This window comes from Culex quinquefasciatus, chromosome 2 (assembly GCF_015732765.1).
Source record: "Culex quinquefasciatus strain JHB chromosome 2, VPISU_Cqui_1.0_pri_paternal, whole genome shotgun sequence".
Classification (NCBI taxonomy): Eukaryota; Metazoa; Arthropoda; class Insecta; order Diptera; family Culicidae; genus Culex; species Culex quinquefasciatus.
The window spans coordinates 71158785-71180888 of record NC_051862.1 but is presented as its reverse complement, the minus strand read 5'-3'; the positions used below and the strand labels follow the sequence as shown (position 1 = coordinate 71180888).

The window sequence follows — 22104 nt, the reverse complement described above, 5'->3', positions numbered from 1 at the left end:
AAAAGTGTTACTTTTCGAAACAAGTGCTGAAAAGTTCAACTTTTCAGCACCCATTTGAGTGCTGAAAAGTAGAACTTTTCAGCATTTTTTTTGAAATGTATTGCTTATCGATTCTGTTATTTTTGGTATAGAAAAGTAGGTTTTTTCGTCGTTCAAGAATGACAGGAAAAGTAAATAGTTTCACGACGGAATTTCAAAAATAATTTTATGGCCTTCTGACCCTGTTTAATTTTCAGATATTGTGTATTGCAAAATGAAATACAATTTTCTACAACATTTTTTTAAACTTTCAAGGATTACATGACATTAAACCATTTTATATTTTGCGTGTAGAATCTGTTGTTCTAAATATAATAACCAATTTTTAAAGCAGTTTGATATTATGTGTAACATTATTCATGAAGTGCAAAGGAAGAATAACTTTCATAATTAACCTGATTTTTTTTTGTTTTGAATTTTCGGTAGCTCTTCAATTTTAGTAAAGTTCACACTTATGTTATCTTTTAAGTTCACACTTATGATATTATAAACCCAAAACTCTTTTCAAAACGGAATCATTTAAATTAAATACATATTTTTGTTTAACTCTCTACAACCCAATGCTGCATCTAAAGTTTGGGCGAGTTTTGATCCAAAATAATAAAAATAATTTGTTCAGCCCAATTTTCATCGAAAAAACGTTGGAGAGCAGAACTCGTTTCATTTTTTGAGAATAAACATCGAACTTCGACTATATTTTTGCTCAAAATCTTCTGATTGTTTCTGCTGATTTTTTAAATTATTTTTATACACCAGTTAAATTTCCTAACCACTTCAGGTCTCCAGGACTCAGCCACCGAAAAAGGCCTAAACAGGCCTAATAGTGATAATGACAAAAAAAAAAAAATAGAAAAAAAAGAGTATTTTCTATGCAATTCGCAATTTTCAGTGTACGAACGGGCCTTGACCGATCTTATGCACTAGGTTCCCGACGAACACGCACTGCCCTTACACCTACATCTCACCCTTGCTCTGAGTCAGTACGAGCAGCACGCTAGAACACGCTTTGAGTGTTCGTGCCAGGCATGCACACCTTCTTTTCCGGTTACGCATTTTAACTCGGCCGGGGGTGGTACATTACGTAGGGTTTGATGTAAGTATAAGCGCCTAACCGTTTATAGTGTGCCTATCAACTTTCATTAAAGCAAAAACTGTTTTATTTTTAGCTTGAATTCAAAAACTAATTATTATTTACTGTGTATTGTTTTCTCCTGAAATCTTCCCTATTGTTGAGTCTGTTTATCTGTTGCTATTTCTTTTGTCGCGGTGTTTTGTTACAATTTTTGGCCCTAGGCATGTTATAAAAGTATACCAAAAATACAATAGTAATATTTGTGTTAATCCTTTAACCATTCCATAAATTGAGTAAGGGCTCAAACCTCACTTGTTTAAAAAAAAGGTGAAGATTGAAAACAATAGACAGTAAAAGAGAATTTATTTTATAAAAATCAAGTATCAATAGTGAGAGAATGATGAGCGTATTTTGAAGATTATAAATGAGAAGCTAGATGTATAAGATGTAAAATTAGACAATAGAGATACAAAACAAGCTTAGATTACAGTAATGATAATTTATAGGACAGATAAAGAATTATTCAAATAAATAAATTCCCAAAAAAGATTAGGCGAATGATAAATAGACTTGATATTAGTAGTACATTAAGGAAAAGTATATTTTTAAGGAGAAAAAAAAAACAAAACAAAGTTTGTTACAGCAGTATCAATTGGTAAAAAAGATTGGAAAAGCTTTGAGAGATAAGAGAATCAAAAGTTAGCAAAATAAAAATCAAATGCTGGATATTAAATAGAAGAATCAGTGAAGAATTGGGAATCAGAAGAGCAAAATAAAAATAGGAGATAGGTGGTAGCTGAGAATGAAGAGAAGAGAAACCCCGTTGTGCGATGTTTCAGGTACATCCACAGCAGTTGACTCAACATACTGCGAATCGAAACAATATCGTCTACAATCACAAATTACTTCTCTTTCCCACATTGTCGCGCCCCTTTCTTTAAGCCGTCTCGACTCTGACCCGCGGTGGTCAAAGGTTTACGATCCGTTCCCACAGGCCACCAGCTAGGTCATCATGAAAACCAAGCCAATATTGTCTATGCATGAAAAAATATTAAACATAATCTAATCTAATCTAAAAAATATTAAACATATACAAAAAAACAAGATAAATGCATTTAAAAACATAATAAAAACTAAAAACAAAGAGAATCTCCTTAGCACGAATAAACAAAAAATGAATGAAATGTGCAGTAGATGGTTGACCATATTTTTCTATTTGAATGTCGAACTGGTAGATATTGTAATTTATAAGTTATTTTACAGGTTTGATATTTTTTTGTATTTGAAGCATTTTCAAAAAAAAAAAAATGTTTAAAAATTTAAGAAAGGCAAAATATGGTATAATTGATTCGCAAATTCAATTGCTACACATCAACCTCACACTGAGTGTTAAACTGTCAACAGCTTCGTTAAAATATCGGCGTGAACCTTTGTCGCACTACGGTTTCCATTCACATCAATCACGATGCAATTATGTCTCTCGATGGCATCAATCAGTTGAGTTTTGTGCAGGTCATAGAAATCGAACTGGAAATATAGAGATATTATTGATTTATCAGAATTCAAAAGGGTATACATTTCGCTCTTCTAACCTCAGCTTTTAGAACCGTTTCTTTGAACTGTTGATCTTTCTGTTCATCCCTTTCAAATTTCTCCTGTTTAGTTTTTCTCTTCCAACATAATCTCTCATTAGTGTGCAAAAGAATAACTCTGAAAAAATAACTCACTGACTAACATTGAATAACCGTTTACCAATCATACTTTTGAGGAACCACCAGCAGACTGAAAAGGTTGTCCACATCTTCGGCAGTGTTGGGATAATCAACCAGCACCCAACCTAGCCGGAGGCAATCCGGATCCAGAATTCTTTTCTGCACCATTGATGTGATCAGCTCCGACGTGTGAACATTATCCTCGAGGCCAATTTCCAGCGTATTACGGAAATAATTTTTGTTCCGTCTTGCGTTGTCCACCAAGTCGTTAACTGAAACTTTGGTGAAAGTTGTTAGTTGGTTCAGATTTTGATTGAAAAATCGTTTCTTTACTAACTCAGAACTAGATCCAAACGGTCTGCAAGTAACCTAGCCTGACGATGCTTTCCGGAACCAGGCCTTCCGATGATTACAATTCGTTCCACATATTTCACCTTTTCGTGATTTGGTCGTTGCTCTAATTGCTTGAGTGTATTTCTCAAATGCATTGCAACTGGAAGAAGGTCTTTGGCAGAATTTTTCGCATCATCTTCATGTGGAATGTTTATATTGCGATTCAGATGAAACTCTCTTGATATGAATCCCTCCATCTCCGTAGAGTCCTTCCCTTTTGCTGAAATGTGTTGATATCCAGAATAACATTTCCAAAATGTTTCATTACTTACCAATGAAGACAATATTTTTATTTTGAAGTCCGAAGCGCTCCAGCTGTTCAGGAAGCTTCTTGAGACTTCGTTTGGATTTTGGTCGAACCATCTGAATCACTGGAGATCGTTGAACTCGGCTAGAAACCTTAATAAACTTCTCTAATTCTGAAAAAATGTGTTTAGTATTTCTCGATTTAGATACACTTTTAGAAATACCAATGTTTGGTGGACAATTTACAAAAACACTAATTTTACGATACTTTTTCGCAATTTTTGTAATATTGTCTACTATGAATTGATGAACATCTTCGGGTCGTTTACGATCCAGTAAAATTGATAAATCCTGTAATCAAATTTGTTAGTCGCATATGTTTGTTTCAAATTTTCAAAACATTACGAAAATTATCTCAAAAATATGATGCTTTTCAAAGTACAACATCACATCGGTTGGGAAGTACGCCGTGTGCATTTGGTTGACATCGCGCAGCAAATCGCTCGTGGCCAGGACTTCCATGCTCTTTGAATTTGAAGTTCAAATTTGGTAGATGTTGCTTGAAAATTTGACTTTGGAAGTACAGAAAAGATTTATCAAAGCCTACCGAGTTTAAGATGTGCGTGATGGCGCAAAATATTTTTCATGACTTTTTTTTGTTAGAATATAAAACTAATAGAGAGAGAACTAATGAAATCGGAACCTGGGATAACACTCTGAAACGCTTTTAATAAAATCTCGTGTCATCATCTTAATGAAATATGGAAACAGTTTTTCTTATATGCAAACATAACCTTTATTGCTACATCAATCAACAACTAAACACAACTTATGCGAATTTTGTAAAAAACAACTTCCTAACATCGTCCAACATCAACGGTGGAGCTCGAATGCTCTCCAATGCCTCTTCAAATTCTCTACTAGTTAACATCTCCTCGTGCGCCGCGTTGGTCACCGCCATCATCGCCGGAATCCGCTTGATGGCCAACATCTGTCGATCGTCGGTTCCGTTCCGCGTTCCGCTGCGCCCTCTGTCCAGATCCAGCACGTAGTCCATGTACTGATCTATCGATCCGATGTTCTTGTACCCGTAACTCTCCAGATATAACCTGAAAGCCAAGTTACCTTGTGCTAGTTCCGGTTGCAAACACAGATGGCCAAACAGGTTAAAGTAGACGTCCTTAACTTCCGACTCGATCTTCAAGCAGTCCCGGTACGCGTTTACCGCCAACAGGTAGAAGGCAAAGTCCTCCAAGGCTTCGGCGTACGGTACGCTGACAGCTCCAAAGTGATGCCGAGACCAACTGACCGCTTGCGTTATAAGAAGTCTCGCTTGTCCTGGTCGTTTCATGGCGAGGCAGGTTTTCGCAAGCTGACGGAACGTTCCCACGATCGTCTCGTACGAACAGTTGATGCTGTCGTCGAGCAGCTGCAGTGCCATCACTCCATGCTGGTAGCTTCCCTCGAAGTCACTCTCCTCGAAGAAGCACACGGACAAACTGTGGTGAAGTCCAGCCGTCAACGTCATCGGGACGTTCTTGGCGTGTTTGATGAGGGCGGCAATGTCGGTAATTGTTTGGCTAGCCTCCTCGTAACGACTCGCCAGGCTCTCGGCAACCAACGCGACTCGAAGGGTCTTCAACAGCTCCAACGGTCTGCTACCGGCTTGTCTCCTAGCGAGGCTCAGAATTACACTAGCTTCCGCGTACCAACCGGTCTCAACCAAAAAGCTGCCCAATTCAAGATTGTTACTAAACCCTAGCAAATGACCATCGGGAAGATTCGGCAACAAAGCCATCACAGCTTGGTACTGTTCCGTCAGATTCCAAACAAATCCGGCGTTCGATTTCTCCAGTATGAGGATGAACTTGAGCATCTTCTCCCGTCCACACGGTTCCGTGTGCAAAATTTTACTGACATTCACCGGATTGGAGAGCACTTCCAGCTGAAGGTGCACCAGCTCGGGTTGGTGGGACATCTCCTCCAGGACGTTCAGCATGAAGGTGGTCGGAAGCTTCTCTAGCTCTTTGGCTAGAATGCTGTTTTGAAGGGAGAGAAAACCCAATGATGGTGATGATCCATCGTCCGATGATGGAGATAGCGCTGGTGAGGAGCTGGTCGTGTTGGAGAACAAACCCGAAGATGAGCTGGATGAAGATGATTTGGTTTCCCAGATTTGGTCCATGATGATGATATTATTAGTGGTTGTTGAAGAATTATGTACTATGAATATCTCAGATAAAGTTGTTGAGGGGGACTGTGATAGAAAATAAAATAAAAATTGTTTAAATACCATGCTGTTTTAGGTACAGCTAATAGGTTCTCGTACAGTACTGCTGAACTCACAATGAGTAGGTAGATTGAACTTAGTGGGTTTTCCAACTAATTGTAAATTATTAGCGTACCTAATAAACAAATAGGAAGTTTTACATATTTTTATTTTAATGATTTCTGTTCGTGATTGAAAAAAAAAAAAACAATTTGAAAAGAAATAAATTATCAAAATTAGTTTTGGGTGCATTATACATTATCAATTGTTGAAACTTTAGATTTAACCATAAACTGGATGAGATTGATAATTATTAAGTTTCACAACACAGGAATGTTTACATGTTAAAAATCTTGATAATATTACAAACGGGAATATTACATCTTTTATGTCAGAAAAATGTGTAAAGTTGTTTAAATTCATGACTATCACGATGTTTTGTCACTTTTTCAGTCTAAATTTAGGTAAAATATTTTTTATGGTGTTTAGTAAGATTTTCCATTCTATCTCTTTATTTTTACAATTGTTATCTCCATCAAATTACCATGTTTATAAATTGTTGTACACTCAGTTAAAAAAACGCAAAATACGCAAGTACTTTAAAGGAAAACTGTTCTAAGTTAGGTAGCTAGAGTCTAACAAACAATACCAAAAATTTTCTCAAGTTGTTTGAAAACTTATATGGAAAAACATATGTAAAGTTTGTTTAAAAAATTATGTTTTGATTCTTCTCAACACAAAATGTTTTTTTTTCTGTCCATTCCTGAGTTTTTCTCCCGCTGGAATCGAATTCCAGACTTTTGGGACCATCCATAAACCACGTGGACACTTTAGGGGGTATGGCGATTGTCCACGCTCCATACAAAAAGATTTTTTTGTATGGACAATTGTCCACGAGGGGGGGGGGGGGGGGTTCGAGATTTCCAAAAAAGTGTCCACGTGGTTTATGGATGGTTCCTTTTCACGGTTTTTACAATTTTTCCGTAGTGGCTACTTGTAAACTAAGCAGACTACCTTTTTCAAATGATTCTCGCTCAACAAGTGAAACAAGTGAAATTGCAAACTATATAGAGAAATGCACTGGAAATAACTTATTTTGATATTGTAATAACAAATTGATAACGTTTCGACGCTGTTGTGTTATCTTGTCGCGTTTTAACCTTGAATAAACAATAACTAGAGCAGGTATTGTAAACAATATCAATTACGTTTCGTTTAGGTGACCATTTGAATGTTTACAGTATTCGAGCTCGTACTAGTGTCAAACGCGTTCTGACCTGAAATCTCTTTGCCCTTTGGCGCACCTACATCAATTTTCGGGATGTGTTAAGATAGCACGTCAATCCAGTCACGGCGTTCTAGCAGGATTCTAGCAGAGTTCTCACATAGCTGGATATTCTTACAGCATTCTAGCAAAAATGTTCCACCGTTCTCGCAGGATTCTGGAAGAAGATTGAAACTTTTTTCATATGAAAAGTGACAACAATGCACGGAGTTTTCCGGTTTTAATTATTTAAATATCTCAGGATTGAAATGCACCACCGACAAGATAGCAGGACAACAACGATTTGAAGTATTTTCTGTACATTTTCCGGTTATTGACCTCTTTTATTTTAAAAACTAAACCAATTAAATTTTATTCAACAGTGTTTCGTACGGTTACGCGCTTTTCAAATTTTATTTTTTGGATTTGGATATAAGTTTGTTCCTGCATTCCCTTTGTCAAAAGAAGTCATTTTGTACATTTTTTTCCCTACAAGTCTCAATATTATTTTGGAAGCTGGTCATACAAAATGGGTATGTAAATGTTTAAATATTTTATCTTTAGAAGGTATGTTCTGATTGAACATGATGTCTTCGGCAAAGTTGTAGGTGATGATTAGGATGTTTCGAATAAAATAGGCACACGGAAAAAAAATCCGATTCAAAAAAAAAACTTTTTACTACCAAAAGTTGAAGTCCCATACCCAAGCAACACACTTTGTTAGATAAACGTATTTCCTAACTGGTTGTATAACCAATCCGCCTCGTTACCACAACTTGTTCTACAACTCATGTGAACGGGAAAAAGCGCACTTTTTTGTTGTTGTATAACTTGCCAGAAAAAGATGCAAGTTACCAGAGTAAGCTGTACAAATGTATTTGACAACACTGTGCTATCTAATAAGAGATTCAACGAAAAAAAGGGGGCGTGGTTTACGGCTGTGCTGTCAAATCAAAGCGCACACTGGAATGGTAAGTTAGATTGAAAACAGCTGTCTAACTTATAAGGAATTACCATCTGTAATACTTAACTTTATTAAATTTTTGTTTTTTATTATAAATGTCAAAAATAAAACACTGAAATTTTTTTTCCCAGCAATTTGAATTTGTAATCGAAAGGTACTATTCAATTTTTCTGTTAAAATGTATCGTCCTAATTATAATCACTTTTAGGATTATTTAAAGTTTTTTTGTACTCAAAACATATCCCTTGAAAAAGAGCACCTCCGAGAAAAATATTTTTGAAAAGCTGAGAAAATATCCTTTACTTTTCTCTCTGGAACTTTGAAAATCGTGCGTTGTTTTTTGAGATACAGCTTCAGCTCAAAAGTGTCACCTGATTAGCTTGTAATTTTCAACTGACACTCGGTCCGATTTAAAATGTTTGAAACTTTTGTGAAATTAATTTAATAAAACAAGTCTTACCCGACAAATTCCGTCTTGTCCTTTTTTGTTTGTTGACGTATAGCTTGTTTGCTTATTCAGCCTCCTGTGATCATAATTTGATTTTACGCAACTTTTCCCATACAATCTGCAGATGTTCCGGAGTCGGCCCAGAGTGGCCAAAGTGGCAATTTTTTAGCATATAAACCTTCCTTGGACTTATACAAACCCAACGCAACAAAGAGCACCTCGATCCGACGTTCCGTGTTGAATTGATTCGCGTTCGAACAAAACCGTCGAATTTTTTTATGTATATAGATAAATATTAAAATTTTGAAAATCAATCATTTGAAATGGTCTCAAAATAGATAATTATCTTTGTTTCATATTTTAGACCAACTCATAACCTACAACTTTACCGAAGACATCAAATCGATTAGAAAATCTTTTCTCAAAATACAACACCCAATATGTATAGATGGACGTAAGGAATGCAAGGACAAAGTTTTATATTAAAATAAGTTGTTTTGGAAAATTGTAGGGACCACTCAATAACAAAATCTGATATTAGAGCGGGGTTACAAATTTCCTGAGAAACGAGAAATTATCAACCAAATTCCCGGGAAATCCCTGGAATTCCCGGGAAATTTTAAATTTATTGAAAATTGTTCTGGTTTTGGCTTTGATTAATATTTTGCAACAAAATATTGAAATAAGTTTGAAAATCAATTAAAAGCATGACTGCTTGTAAAAATCATACATAATTTTTCATCATATTTTTTCTAATTTCAATCGTACAATGATTAAAAAAATATCTTTGGTATTATTTATTGAGAAGTATTTTTATGCACGAGAAGTATTTTTATCAAAGTGTTTGGACAGTGAGTTAAATAAATTCAAACTCCACAATCATAAAAAAATATTTCGAACTTGCATTTGTGACCAGTTTCAGAGAGTGTGGTTTGGCACAAAGGCACAAAGGTGAAATAAAAAAAAACATGCACAAACCATTTTTTAAACTGAAATTCAGTAAAGTTTTACTGAATTTTCATCTACTGAAATTTCAGTAAACGATTCAGTAATTTAGATTTGACTGAATTTTCAGTTAACTGGTATTTGTCACTTTGACAGATGATTTACTGAAATTTCAGTAAAATGGTTGTCAAAATAACTGATATTTCAGCAAAAGAAACGTCAAATTATTTTCCTGAAAATTCAGTAATTTTCTAGTGCCAGTTTGACAGATCATTTGCTGAAGATTCAGCAATCGTTGCTGGTATTTCAGTTTTCAAAATTTGATTTTGTTTGTCATTAAAAATGTTTCCAGTACTGTTATTTATACATTTATTTCATTTATCGTTCAAATCTAAAAAACAGGTGGCTAGCATCGAGGCATTTGTTATTAACATTGGTTTCTAAAGATCACAATACACAATAAAAAACACAACATGTTTGAAAGAGGATTTTCTCTCGGCAGCATCCAAACAATGAGTCATAAGTGACGTTTCCGTTTGACAGATATGCAGTTACTGATTTTTCAGGAATGTTTTTGTTCATTACCGAATTTCCGCAAAAGTGATGATTACGGAATCGCATTCAGTTAATTATTTTACTGAATAATCCAAAATTTGCTGTGCAGATTTATTTTTTTGACAAATAACTTTTCTAGAACAACACATACTGGTTTGAGCTCTTCAACAAAATAGTAAAGCTTTTTACAGTTATTCATTTAAAATATAACTTCTCGCGTTCGTTTCACTTCAAACAACTCGATGTTTTCAAACGTTTGAAGCAAGTTCTTAAAATATGTTTGCAACTTTTGTGCACCTCTCATACAATGCAAAGTAGTTTTTCGATGATTTTTTATAGGTTAATTCTGCCACATAATTTTCAGGTTTAAAAAACATGATTTAAATTATACGATGAATTAACACCATTTCACAATCAGTCCATTTTTTACATTTGAAAAAGTCGCGTGGGTTCCCCGCACTTTTGCCACTAGTAAACAACAAAAACATTCTCTCCCGAATCCCTACGGGACTGTATGGGCGTAGCCTTGGAGCACAGTGTAGAAATTTACGTTCTTAGATATTTTTGGTTGTACCGGGCAACGATCAAACTGTCAAAGAATATTGAATTGACCATTGTGGCAGCACCTACAGCGTGGTGCAGACCCGTAATGCTATGCTACGCTATTCGTTTGAACTTCGGGAAAAGGGAAATATTTTTTTACGGGAAATCCCGGGAATTTTTTTTTTCATAAAATTATTTTTATTAGGTCCTTTTCGGTACTGGGACCTGGTTAGGACCGAGTCGGCTTTTGTAATTACATTTGACTTAATAATTACAGAGGATCTTGTGTGTAAATGTTAGTGGGAGGGGAGCCGATTACCCGCGGCCTACTCGGGGTTAGTAGGGAAGGGATTGATGTTAAGGACAAGGCGTGGGAAGGGAAGGGGGATATCCCGGGAATTTCCGGGGTTTTTTTGCCGGACGGGATATTGGACGCTCTATCGAATATTGATGTTATTACCGTCTTCCCGGGAAAGCCTTCTACTTTGATATTTGCTCTCATTGGGTGATTCGGAATTGTTTAGGCTTAAAATAAAACACAATCAATTTATGTACTTTTTTCTTATATTTCATCATATTACTTCATATCTTTACTAATGTTAATTATTAATGTAGTTTTTCACTTTCCTTTTTCTCCTCCTTCTCATTTGTTATTTTTGTGTGTGTTTTTTTCTTCTTCTTCTCAGTTATTATAATTAAGTACACATAAAATTTAAATTTAATAGATTTAATAGATTTTTAAATCGTTTTCGTATACATACTTTCGTTTTTTCATTTCCTCAATTCTTCTCAAGAGTTTTTGTTTTTTACTTTTCATAGTTTTCTTCTTCTTAATTATTTCCTTCAATACGGATTTGTTTCGCTGTACTGCTTGTGAGTGTGTGTGGTTGCGAGTGTTGTTGAACAAAACACAAAACTGTACCCCAAACTTAAATGCTCTCATTACGGTCAAGAGTGGAAGTTTGTAATAGTTTTAGGGAGATTTAAAGTGAATGAAAATGATAGCAAAAGTAAGCAAAGTTTCCAAAACGATAACAATTGAAACAAACAAAAGCACAACAATCCCACCAACTCAGCAAAGATTAATGAACGAACAAAACACGAACCAATAAGTAATCGAAAATCATAATACGACAATACGTGTGACCGACTGTGGTTGTGTGAGCTTGCCGGAAACCCGAAATTCGTTGGTCTTCCTGAGTTTCGCTTCATTTCGCCGATGTTTTCCGCTGCCGTAGTGTGCAGTGCTGCCAGAATTTCGGGGCAACCGGTCAAGGTTGAAACAGAATACCAAACACTTGAAGGAAACGCGCTTCACTCTGGTTGTTGGTTTTAGTATTATCTTAACGGGTAAAAGCCACTAGATATTACTTTTTATTTTTCGCTCTTGATTTTTTTTCTGTTCCAAACTGAAATTTTCTAGTAAAATGATTGGAAAATAGTTTTTGTTTGTCCATAATTCATATTTTTTAAATAGTATATTTTCAAACTTTTTCATTAATTAATAGGTTTTTTTTATTATTATATCGTATACAAATGATTTGTTCGCTTAATTTTTTGTTTCATCAACTCGCATTCTCTTAAAATGTCACACAATTTTGGGTTGTTGGGGGTGTGGCCGTGACGTTTGCGTTGTTTTTTTGCGTCTTCCAGTGTTGCCAGGCGGCCTTCGTTCTGCATGCACATATTGTCAATATTGTTTTCCTTCTTTTGTTTGCTTGGGCTTTGCTGCGTTACGGTGTGCGTTTCATGGCGTGCTACCACGCACACAGTCACGCAAACTGCTTGCAAGGTTGTGTTTGTTTAGTTTGACAGGGTTGCTAGGTTTTATTTGTTGTTGTTTCAATTGTTTTTTTTTCTTCTTTTCTTTAACATTAAGTACAAATCCTTCCTGGCGGGGGCAGGGCTAAATTTTGGTATAGCGAATCGTATAACTGGGTTTCGAATTTTCTTCTCTTTTGATCGTTTTTAAAAGTTTAAAAACTATGAAAATTGTATACTTGTGTGTGTGTTCGTGTTTTCTTTTTCTTTAATGTGAGTTGAAGAGTATGCTTTTTATTTGCCTACAGTTTTTTTTTTTGCTTTTCTTTAAGACTGGTTTTGTCGTCATTAGATGGAAGAAATGAAAATGCTCCAAACGCGTCTACTCTAAAAATAGCTTTTGCTTGTTTGTTTTTTTACTTTCCCTTTTTACTTTGTTAGAAAAAAGGAAACTGTGTTTAATACAATTTACGTATATTATTTGAGTGTGGCTTGCTCGCGCTCTCTTTTTCATTTTCAATTGTTTCTCATGGCCAACTAGGGTTTAGTTAGCTCAGAATAGGGTCTTCTCCGCTGTGAGCGTTTTATGCGTTTTCAATCATGGCCTACTACTGTAGTTATCGTTTTGTTTTTGTTGTTTTTCCTATCACCTAATGGTATACACAATAGTTTTGTTTGTTTCTTGTGTTAAATTATTTACTATCGGTAGAATTGAAGTATCCTTAACTTTGTTTTGCTTGCTTGCGTTCACTTACTCTCTCTTATTCATGTGTGTGTGTATGTTTTATTTTCTGTTTGTAGGTAGTATGCAGGTCAAATTGGGGAAAAATCTGCTACAAACCAAGGTTGTTAACGATAACATAACCGCTATTTGAAGATTTTGATGTGAGTGTCAAATAAAAGCATATTTTGCGTAGAGTTTGCACAAAGCGCTGATGTTTTAAAAACGGAGGCAAAATCTGCGTTATTTTTGCAAAATATCAATATTTTTTAAATTACAAAATTGATTGGTTTCGTACAAAATATTAAATTGTCTACAAAGAAGATTTTTTTAAATATTCAATTTTTTAAAGTTTGCAATGGAATGGTTGACAATTTTCACAACATTGATATTTTTGTTCAAATTATAGCAATTTACAATCGTTTTAAAAAATATTTGAGTTTTCAAATTAGCAATATAAGTGCCAAACGAAGAGAAATTCTCATATATTTGCATAGAATGAAAAATGTATGTGCAGTATCGAAATTCTCGCAAAATACGGTAATTTTAGAGACATCATCAAATTTTCTGAATATGTTATGTGTTTGTCAAACGAAGGCAAATTCTGCCCATGTTTTGATATAATATTTTAATGCTTGATTTTTTGACGAAGTACTTAAATTTCCACAAAATACGGTAGTATCCTCAAAAATGAAAAAAAAAAACAAATTTGTCTTAATTTTAATTTAAGACAATTTCAACAAGTTGAAATTTGCCACAGATTTTTTGATAGAAAATTCTATTTTTTTAAATTTATTGAAACGACTGTCAATTGATAACAATATTGATTGGTTTTGCCCAATATATATAAAAAAAATTGATTTAGAGTTTTTATAACTTAAAATTAAGAGAAGTTGCACTATGCATGTCAATTTTGCAACGATATTTACCAAATAAATGTTTCGAATAAAAAAGATTTTTAAGCTCCAATTTTAAAAAAATTTGCAGTGAAAATGTCAAAAGAAGGTAATTACCAATTTGATCACAAAATTGACTTAAAACATTACTGTTTTGAAATTTAGTCAAAATTTAAGAAAACAGCGACAATTTTATCGATTTACAACCTTGGCTTATTTGCAAGTTTAAAATTGTTACACAAATCAAAAGCGCGCAACACAGTATTTCTGTTTCAGTCTGGGAGCAAAGGAACAAACAATTTCATCGAGATTGATTCGCGCGCTCGCGCCCTTCGGAAAGCGGACAGTGATTTGTTTCCACCGAAAATCCAAATAAACAAATCGATCGAGATCGCCCCATCTCTGGAAGCGTTCTACGGATGTTTATAAAGATGTGCGCGCACTCGTAACATAAATAACTAAAGTATAGAAAGTGTACTTATTGCAGCGTTGATTTACGATTTAAAAATTTCACTAACTCGTACGAAGTTGAGGCGCGCGTGAGAGAAGGGATGTCTACTCCTTACGAAAAGTGTGTTGTGCGATTTCTACTTGATCTCAGTGGCAAATGCTACATCTACTTCTTTCACTCACTCGCTTGTAAATAGTGCATTCGCTAAAATTTAAATTATGTTATTAAATAATCATCCGTGTTTTTTTTCTCTAAAAACTAAACCGTTTTGTGTACCCATAACGAGAAATTAAGTGTGTGTTCTTCACTGCAAACAGATTTCCCCTTTTTCTACATCATCTGGCGTGTATGTTTTGCCTGTTTGTTTTCTCTCATTTTCTGGCATTCTAAAAGGGTGGAGAGGGGAGGGTCTCGTATAGGTTTCTAGTTGTTGTCGGCTCACTCGCTCGCTCGCTCGCTCTCTCGGCTCAGCTTCCACACATTGCTAACTTGCGCGCGCTCTCGCTCTCTAGTACTCTGCGGACTCTCAAGGACTGAGATCCTGGTGGCCACCCATCGGGTCGTAGCCCATGCTGCCGTCGTACGCCTGCTGCTGGTCGTACCCGCCCGAGCCGAGCGAGTAGCCCATCGAGTCCTGGGCGGGCGCCGGTGACATCATCGGCGTGGCCGCACCACTCGGCGGGCCGCCCATCGAGTACGGTGAGGCGCCGGCCGCCTTCTTGGCCGCGTACAGGTTCGCCTCCTCCTGGGCCTTGCCGATGTTCTTCTTGTAGCGGATGCGCTTGTTGCCGAACCAGTTGGACACTTGGGAGACCTGTAGAAGAAAAACGCATCAATTTAGTTGAAAAAGTTCGCCATTCAAGTAGTCTTCGCCTTACGGTTATGCCACACTTTCTGGCCAGCTCCTCCTTGGCCTCCTCGGACGGGTACGGGTTGCTGAGGTGGCTGTAGAAGTACTCGTTCAGGATTTCTGAGGCCTGCTTGCTGAAGTTGCGTCGCTTTCGCCGGGCGTCCAGGAAGCGGGATCTGGAAGGAAACGTTGTTTTTGATAAGATTTGGGTGGACCCGGGATGAATATAAATGCTGAGCAGCACGTAAAGTGTGCGAATTGTTGTCGTTGATATAGAGCTAAACAGGGAAAATATACCCATTTTAAGCCTAATAAGCAGTTGTGTTTGAATAATGCTGGATAATCTGGGGTGTCCCTTGAAATTTACTAAACCCATGTACACCAACGAGTAGAGCAACTTTTTGTGAACCTTTTGTGTTTATTTAACCTTTAACTAAAAGTTATTCTATTCCTTTTACAAGCATTTAAAAAAATATTTCCCAAATGTATTCTAATCAGACGAGAATGCATTGGGCCACGCCCATTTTTCTATTTTCAGCTTAGTTCTTTTTTCTTCCAGCGCTTTTTTGGGTCTGCTTATCCCTGGCTCACTCCAACAGGCGCTGCTGGTGGTGTTGGTGGCCACCATTTGTTCTTTATTTGCCTTCGCCTCTCGCTCGGTTTTCTTCAGCCTTCGATTGGAATGGGTCGTCAAAAGTCAAACGTCAAAAGACGTGGCGCGTTTGGTTTTTTGATGGCGCTTGCTAATTATTTACATGTTTCGGGATTATTTTTCAAGTGAGTGACTAACTAATGTTCAAAAGACCATGTTGCCGGTAGTTGGAAGCAATTTGATATCTTAAGCGCTTGAAAACGTTAGCGCAAATGAAAAGATATTGATGGCGACTTTCGTTAAGCAGTTAACCTCTTATCTTGCGTGTGGATGTGTGTGCCAACAAAATGATGAGAAATGGTATCGTAAAATAGAAATTATGATCAAAAGTGCATTAAAGTTGATCTTTTTGGCCAGTAAATGGCATAAAGTTGCGTGCTTACTTGAGGCGGTGCTGTTGTTGGAATGTTTATAGCCTAAGTAGTATTTTTGGAGCTTTAATTGAGCATCAAACTCTCCATTATGACGAAGATAGGTGTTTGATTAGAAAGGGTATATTTCCAATAGTTGAATTTTATATTAACTGTGGGAAAAAATACCAATTTTCCATTACTCAATTTACTATTATTTTGTATCTAGCTTAATGATAATAACTATGGAACAATTTTGTCATGGACATGATTTTGGACATAAAATGTGGTCTTTTTACGAAAACTTTTACCAAAAAAAAAAGAAATTAATTTAAGTTGTTTTTTTTTAAATATTGATATTTCCTAAGGGAATCAACAATTTATATGAAAAGTTTCTAAGTGTATATAACCCAATTTGTTATAATTATTTTTTCTTAACATGGCTAGAACTATAGGAAAATTTTGACCAATTTTTTCAAGGTCATTATTTTGACCATGAAGTGTCGTCTATATATCAAAACATTTATAGTGCAAAAGTGAAAAATTTTAAAGTTGATTTTTTTTAATTATTGATGTACCTCGCAAGGAAATCAACAATTTGTTCGAAAATTTACGAAATATTTTATGATTTTTTTTATATTGCCAGAACTTTGGATACTTTTTCAAGTCTGATTATTTGCTCATGACGGTTTCCACGCGAAATCGACCACTCAAAATCCGGACCATCTCCGATCTTAATAAAACTTGCTGGATCGTTTGTCCTACTCAAATCAACAACTCCTGTGCACTCAGTTTAGTAATTCACAATGGCATTTGACTTTTAGGAATTCTTTTAGTTTTAAATTATTGGTAATTACTTTTAAATTGAAAAAATCATATCTTTCGAAGCAGATGTTCAAAAAATCGATCGAAAGTGTGTTTTAACGAAAATCGTGCGCTCTTTTCAATGAAAATATTTCCATAAGCCGAAACTTTCATTTTCGATCAAAAAACAGCCAAAAATCGAATTTTCTTCGAAAATCAGGCTGAATACACCCTTAGATTCAAATTTTGCCATTACCATTCGAAAGAGCGTACAATTTCCTACTTTTCTTCCATAGACACCAAGTTGGAGCGAAAGCGTTTTCGAGTGGTTTGTAAGTAAAAACCTTTTTTCGTTTTTTTTTATTTTTTTCCAAAAAACTAAATTACATGTTTTATGGCAAATTTTGTAACAGATCCCATTTTTAAACTTAAAATAAAGTTCTGCTTCCGTGTTTTTGAGTTTTTCCTTGACCTAGCAGTTTCAAATACATATAAAAGAAACGAAATAATTACTAAAGATAACCAAAAAGATGCACTTAAGGTAACTGCAAATTGTAAAATTCTGTGATATTTATTCCCTTTTCGTCCTTCTATTACTTAAATCATTCTCAGGATAACAAATAAAAAATCCTGTGTTGGATTTTAATTTTATTTTAATTGTAGGAAAAAAACACGTTGACAAATTATTGAACATCTTACAAAATTCTGCTAAGTGCTCGTGTCTGGCACGTCAGGGTATGCTTTAAAATGACAATTATGGCGATTTTGCAAAAAAAACACATATTTCCAAAAACAACTTGACATTGTTTAAACCAACTTAAGTTATCCGGTTTGTACATGGAAAGTGACTAATTTGGCTTTCAAGGAAAAATACGCATGAGTTCAGTCTAAACGGCGTTTGACAATGATTATTAAAAAATACTCAAAATTGTCATCTTTGAACCGCCCTGACGCGACAGGAATCACCCTAAGAGCCAAAAAATAGGAAAACAAATATTTTGCAGCACAGCAAAAAATCCGATGGTAAAATCGTATACAAAAGCATGCACATCACCTTCGTCAAAATAAACACTTAATATTACACACTGCATGTACAATTTTTGCAAACACAAAAAAAAAGTTGCAACCGACGGGATTCAAACCCACCGCCAACCGTAAGGACTGGCGCCTTAGCCCACTCGGCCATCAGACCGATGGAAAGTTGTAAGGATAAACGCATATATGAGCTTGACATTTCGGCCAAGTAGGTTTCCCATAATGATGGGCTACATATTTCAGGGTGTAAAATCACATAAAATTGCATAAAATAATGCAATATTTATTTTACACCCAGGTCTTTTACATGCAGCTGGATTACTACTTTTTTAGCTGTGAGGTATTAACAACACTGACGAGTGAGATAAACATTTTTCCATAATAAAAGTGGTTCAGGAAATTTTTCCTTAAGTGCACCTTTTTTGGTTATCTTTAGTAATTATTATAATTGATGAGAGTTCGACTGTTGTTATTATTTTGAGTTTGATCGGCTACTCAGTCTGGGCAAAGTGAAACGCTGTTTATGCTGTGTCCGACGTTTCGGCGCTGATTGGCGCCTTCTTCAGGGGGAAATAGCTTGAAGAAGGCGCCAATCAGCGCCGAAACGTCGGACACAGCATAAACAGCGTTTCACTTTGCCCAGACTGAGTAGCCGATCAAACTCAAAATTTAGTAATTATTTCGTTCCATTTATATGTATTTGAAACTGGTACAGTCATCACACATATTCGGAACGGTTTACAGATCGGCCGATGGTTCAAAAATCATAGAAAATCGATAGTCGAACATAATGTTTTGCTTTTTCCTTCAAGTGGAAGCTTTTCATGAGATCTTTCGATTGATGTATAGACCGGCTGTAGTTTTTTTACGTTTTATATCATTTTTTAAAGAAAAACATTGACCCATGAAAACCACAAATTCGGAACACTTTTTTCTTACGGATGTAAACAAACCTTGGTTCTCTCCAGGAATACAGAATTTTGAACAAAATAATGACTTCACACGCTGAAATCAATGAAACTCATGCTTAGTGATGTTTTAAACATGGTCTGATGACTTTTTTGTGGAAATATCAGTTAAATTCAGGTGTTCCACAATTGTGGGAGGCACAATAACATACCACAATTATGAAACAGGCAATTTGGAGGCAATGTTTTGCTGCTCTGGATAAAATTGTCTTGAAATGAAGTATTTGTCTAAAAAGTACTACGTTTACTAATGAAATAGCAAGAGAATGTCCAAATAAAGGTCCTGAAAACAGTAGGGTTGACGGAAAAGCTGCATTTGGCATGCTATTGACAAATTATCTCGAAAGTGTTCCGAATTTGTGGGTGTTCCGAATATGTGGGATGACTGTACGTCAAGGAAAAACTCAAAAACACGGAAGCTTAACTTTATTTTAAGTTTAAAAATGGGATCTGTTACAAAATTTGCCATAAAACATGTAATTTAGTTTTTTGGAAAAAAAATTAAAAAAAACGAAAAAAGGTTTTTACTTACAAACCACTCGAAAACTTGGTGTCTATGGAAGAAAAGTAGGAAATTGTCCGCTCTTTCGAATGGTAATGGCAAAATTTGAATCTAAGGGTGTATTCAGCCTGATTTTCGAAGAAAATTCGATTTTTGGCTGTTTTTTGATCGAAAATGAAAGTTTCGGCTTTTGGAAATATTTTCATTGAAAAGAGCGCACGATTTTCGTTAAAACACACTTTCGATCGATTTTTTGAACATCTGCTTCGAAAGATATGATTTTTTCAATTTAAAAGTAATTACCAATAATTTAAAACTAAAAGAATTCCTAAAAGTCAAATGCCATTGTGAATTACTAAACTAAGTGCACAGGAGTTGTTGATTTGAGTAGGACAAACGATCCAGGAAGTTTTATTAAGATCGGAAATGGTCCGGTTCAAAATCGTATTTTTATGGTCGATTTCGCGTGGAAACCGTCTCATTTGAATGTTTTGCCTGTTCTCTGCTAAATTTTATTTTTTTTCAAAATTTCAACAAAATTCACTGATTTGGAAATAGGGGAACAGAATCTAACTCCATCGTGCCTCTTATGTTGTCATATCAGCACCTTGCCGTTTAATTACAGCTCATAAAAAGCATTTTCAACTGAAAACGAGTGATAAATAGCTTATGAGGAAGTGAGCAAGCATGTTTTTATCAACAGTTTTGGGACCATCCATTTACCACATGGACACTTTTTTGGAAAACACTCCCAAAAAAATCTTTTTTGTATGGAGCGTGGACAACCGCAAAATCAGTTGTTTCCGATTCCCAAAGAGTTATTGGGAATATTTTTTGTCTCTGTTATAGGATTTTCTTGTAATAATTTTCGATAACAGAATGAGTTATTTTTCGAACGATTCTTTGTTACAATGTTGTGTTAGTGCAAAAGCAAATCTGGATGTTTGAAAAATAAATCAATTACAAAACTTGAACTTTTCCAGTAATTTCCACCAGCTCGGGTTAGCTTATTAATTTAAAGCTATTTATTACTTGATTTCAGTTGAAAACGCTTTTTAGAGCTGAATTCAACGTCAAAACGCTGAAATGCCAACATTACATGCTGCTCCCCTATTTGTTTTGTGATTTCATCTAATCCAAGATGGCGACCAATATGGCGGCGGTAGGGTATTTAACTGATTTGAGATCGTTGAACTCGAATTTGCATTCGAACTTCGAATATTTGAAACTTTGGATAATCAAGTACACAGAAAAAAAGTTGAATTTTGGAATGTTGAAAATTTGGTAGGTTGAATATTACCTCTTTTTATGAGTAATATTACATAAAAATGTGTAAAAATGTGAACCTGATGAATATTCATCAAAAACTGATAAAAATTCATCATTTTCTGGGGTAAAATTAATCATTTATTTTGCCACAAAATCTGTCACCATTTCCTGATGAATATTACCATTATTTTTTTTTCTGTGTACGTTATGGTTAGGCTTAGTGATTTTTCACGCTCGAAAAAAGAAAATTTCACGGGGACCTCAATTTCAAAACACCAAATTTCACGGAACGTGACAAATGTTAAAGTAACTCTGAAAATGTTGTGTTTAAATCACAAAAACTACTTTTTAGCTTCATTAAATACTATTCTTCAATAAACTTAAAAAAAAACCTAACTAAATTTTACTTGATTTGACACAAAAAAAATCTCCTTATTTTCAAAAAAGTTTCCATCTGGTTAATGGATTGGCTCTATTTATATTTTGAAACAAAATGTAAGCATGCGTATTATCATTTGTTGAACTGCTTATTTTTAATATTCGACTTATAAAGCTAAAAAGTTTTCGCTGATTTGCTTCTGTTTTATCAGGTTTCATTTCATTGAATTTCATATCTATCATATCAGATTTTACAATCTTGTCCAGCCAAAATGAGTAAAATAGTTTCAATTTTCCGCGACAATTAGTTTTTTTTTTTTTTTTTTTTTGGGAGGGTGATCCAGCCGCACATCGTTGATGTCGAAACCTCTAAACTGGGCCCTCGTCCTGTCACGTCCGTCAGTAGTCTTGTCGTACATTACAACTAGAATCAGATCTGCCAATGAATTAGTACACTTCGACCAAATAAACACTGACGCTGTATGGATCTGACTCTAGAATAAATGCACAGTTGTGTGTTATTCATAAGTCCAAAATGTTCAATTATTCATATTAGTCCAAATATTCATTTGCGGATAACTACCTAACTTGAATTGAATACAAGATTTAAAGCAACCTATCCGAAAGCTACTCTTATCTCAAATCCCCGACATTTTAATTATTAACCAAAAAAACAAAAAAAGTTGAGATTTTACAAGTCGTGAATTGAAAGAGACGACCATTTGTTCGTCAGAATTCCAGTAGATCCTCGATACGCAACAATGGTCGATACAATCATAATCCGACAACCGTTAATTCAACAAATCAACGAATTTAGTCCGATATCATTTCACTATTGATTGATCGAGACTCCATGGAAATTTTGACAAATCAGAATGGTTTTTATGCTACTTGAATGAAAATCACCGATTCTGATAGAATTACTAAATTCATTGTTACTAATTTTGTCCCTAAATAACTAAAGGCAAAGTATAAAAAGTTGATATTTATAGTTAAAATCCTAAATTCTACAATCAC

The 22104-nt window shown here is 35.1% G+C and overlaps 3 protein-coding genes across 4 annotated transcripts in view; 1 reads left to right on the top strand and 2 right to left on the bottom strand.

The window, feature by feature from the left end:
- Positions 1-22104, top strand: part of LOC6040770 (folylpolyglutamate synthase, mitochondrial) — a 151416-nt gene that overhangs the window by 50911 nt on the left and 78401 nt on the right. The window lies entirely within an intron of this gene.
- On the bottom strand, positions 2501-3984 carry LOC6040766. The gene is made up of 7 exons (XM_038256200.1): positions 3868-3984; positions 3687-3813; positions 3489-3635; positions 3161-3430; positions 2873-3101; positions 2704-2821; positions 2501-2638 (listed from the first exon to the last, which is right to left on the bottom strand). Exons 1-7 carry the CDS (start codon positions 3982-3984, stop codon positions 2501-2503), a joined length of 1146 nt encoding a protein of 381 aa, XP_038112128.1.
- The window catches only part of LOC6040765 (homeobox protein extradenticle), a 61769-nt gene continuing 50661 nt past the window's right edge, over positions 10997-22104 (bottom strand). For both annotated transcript variants that reach the window (XM_038256196.1, XM_038256197.1), the window contains exons 6-7: positions 15158-15305; positions 10997-15093 (exon numbers count right to left, since the gene is read on the bottom strand). In XM_038256196.1, coding sequence (XP_038112124.1) covers positions 14806-15093; positions 15158-15305 — 436 coding nt within the window. In that variant the 3' untranslated portion in view covers positions 10997-14805. The remainder of the gene's footprint in view (positions 15094-15157; positions 15306-22104) is intronic.

Excerpts from the sequence above, each read along its gene's own strand:
- LOC6040766 (XM_038256200.1), bottom strand. The coding sequence starts at position 3,984 with ATGGAAGTCCTGGCCACGAGCGATTTGCTGCGCGATGTCAACCAAATG. Across the intron at positions 3,814-3,867 it reads ATATTTTTGAGATAATTTTC|GATTTATCAATTTTACTGGA; the intron begins GTAATGTTTTGA and ends ATTTGATTACAG. Across the intron at positions 2,639-2,703 it reads AAACGGTTCTAAAAGCTGAG|TTCGATTTCTATGACCTGCA; the intron begins GTTAGAAGAGCG and ends CTATATTTCCAG.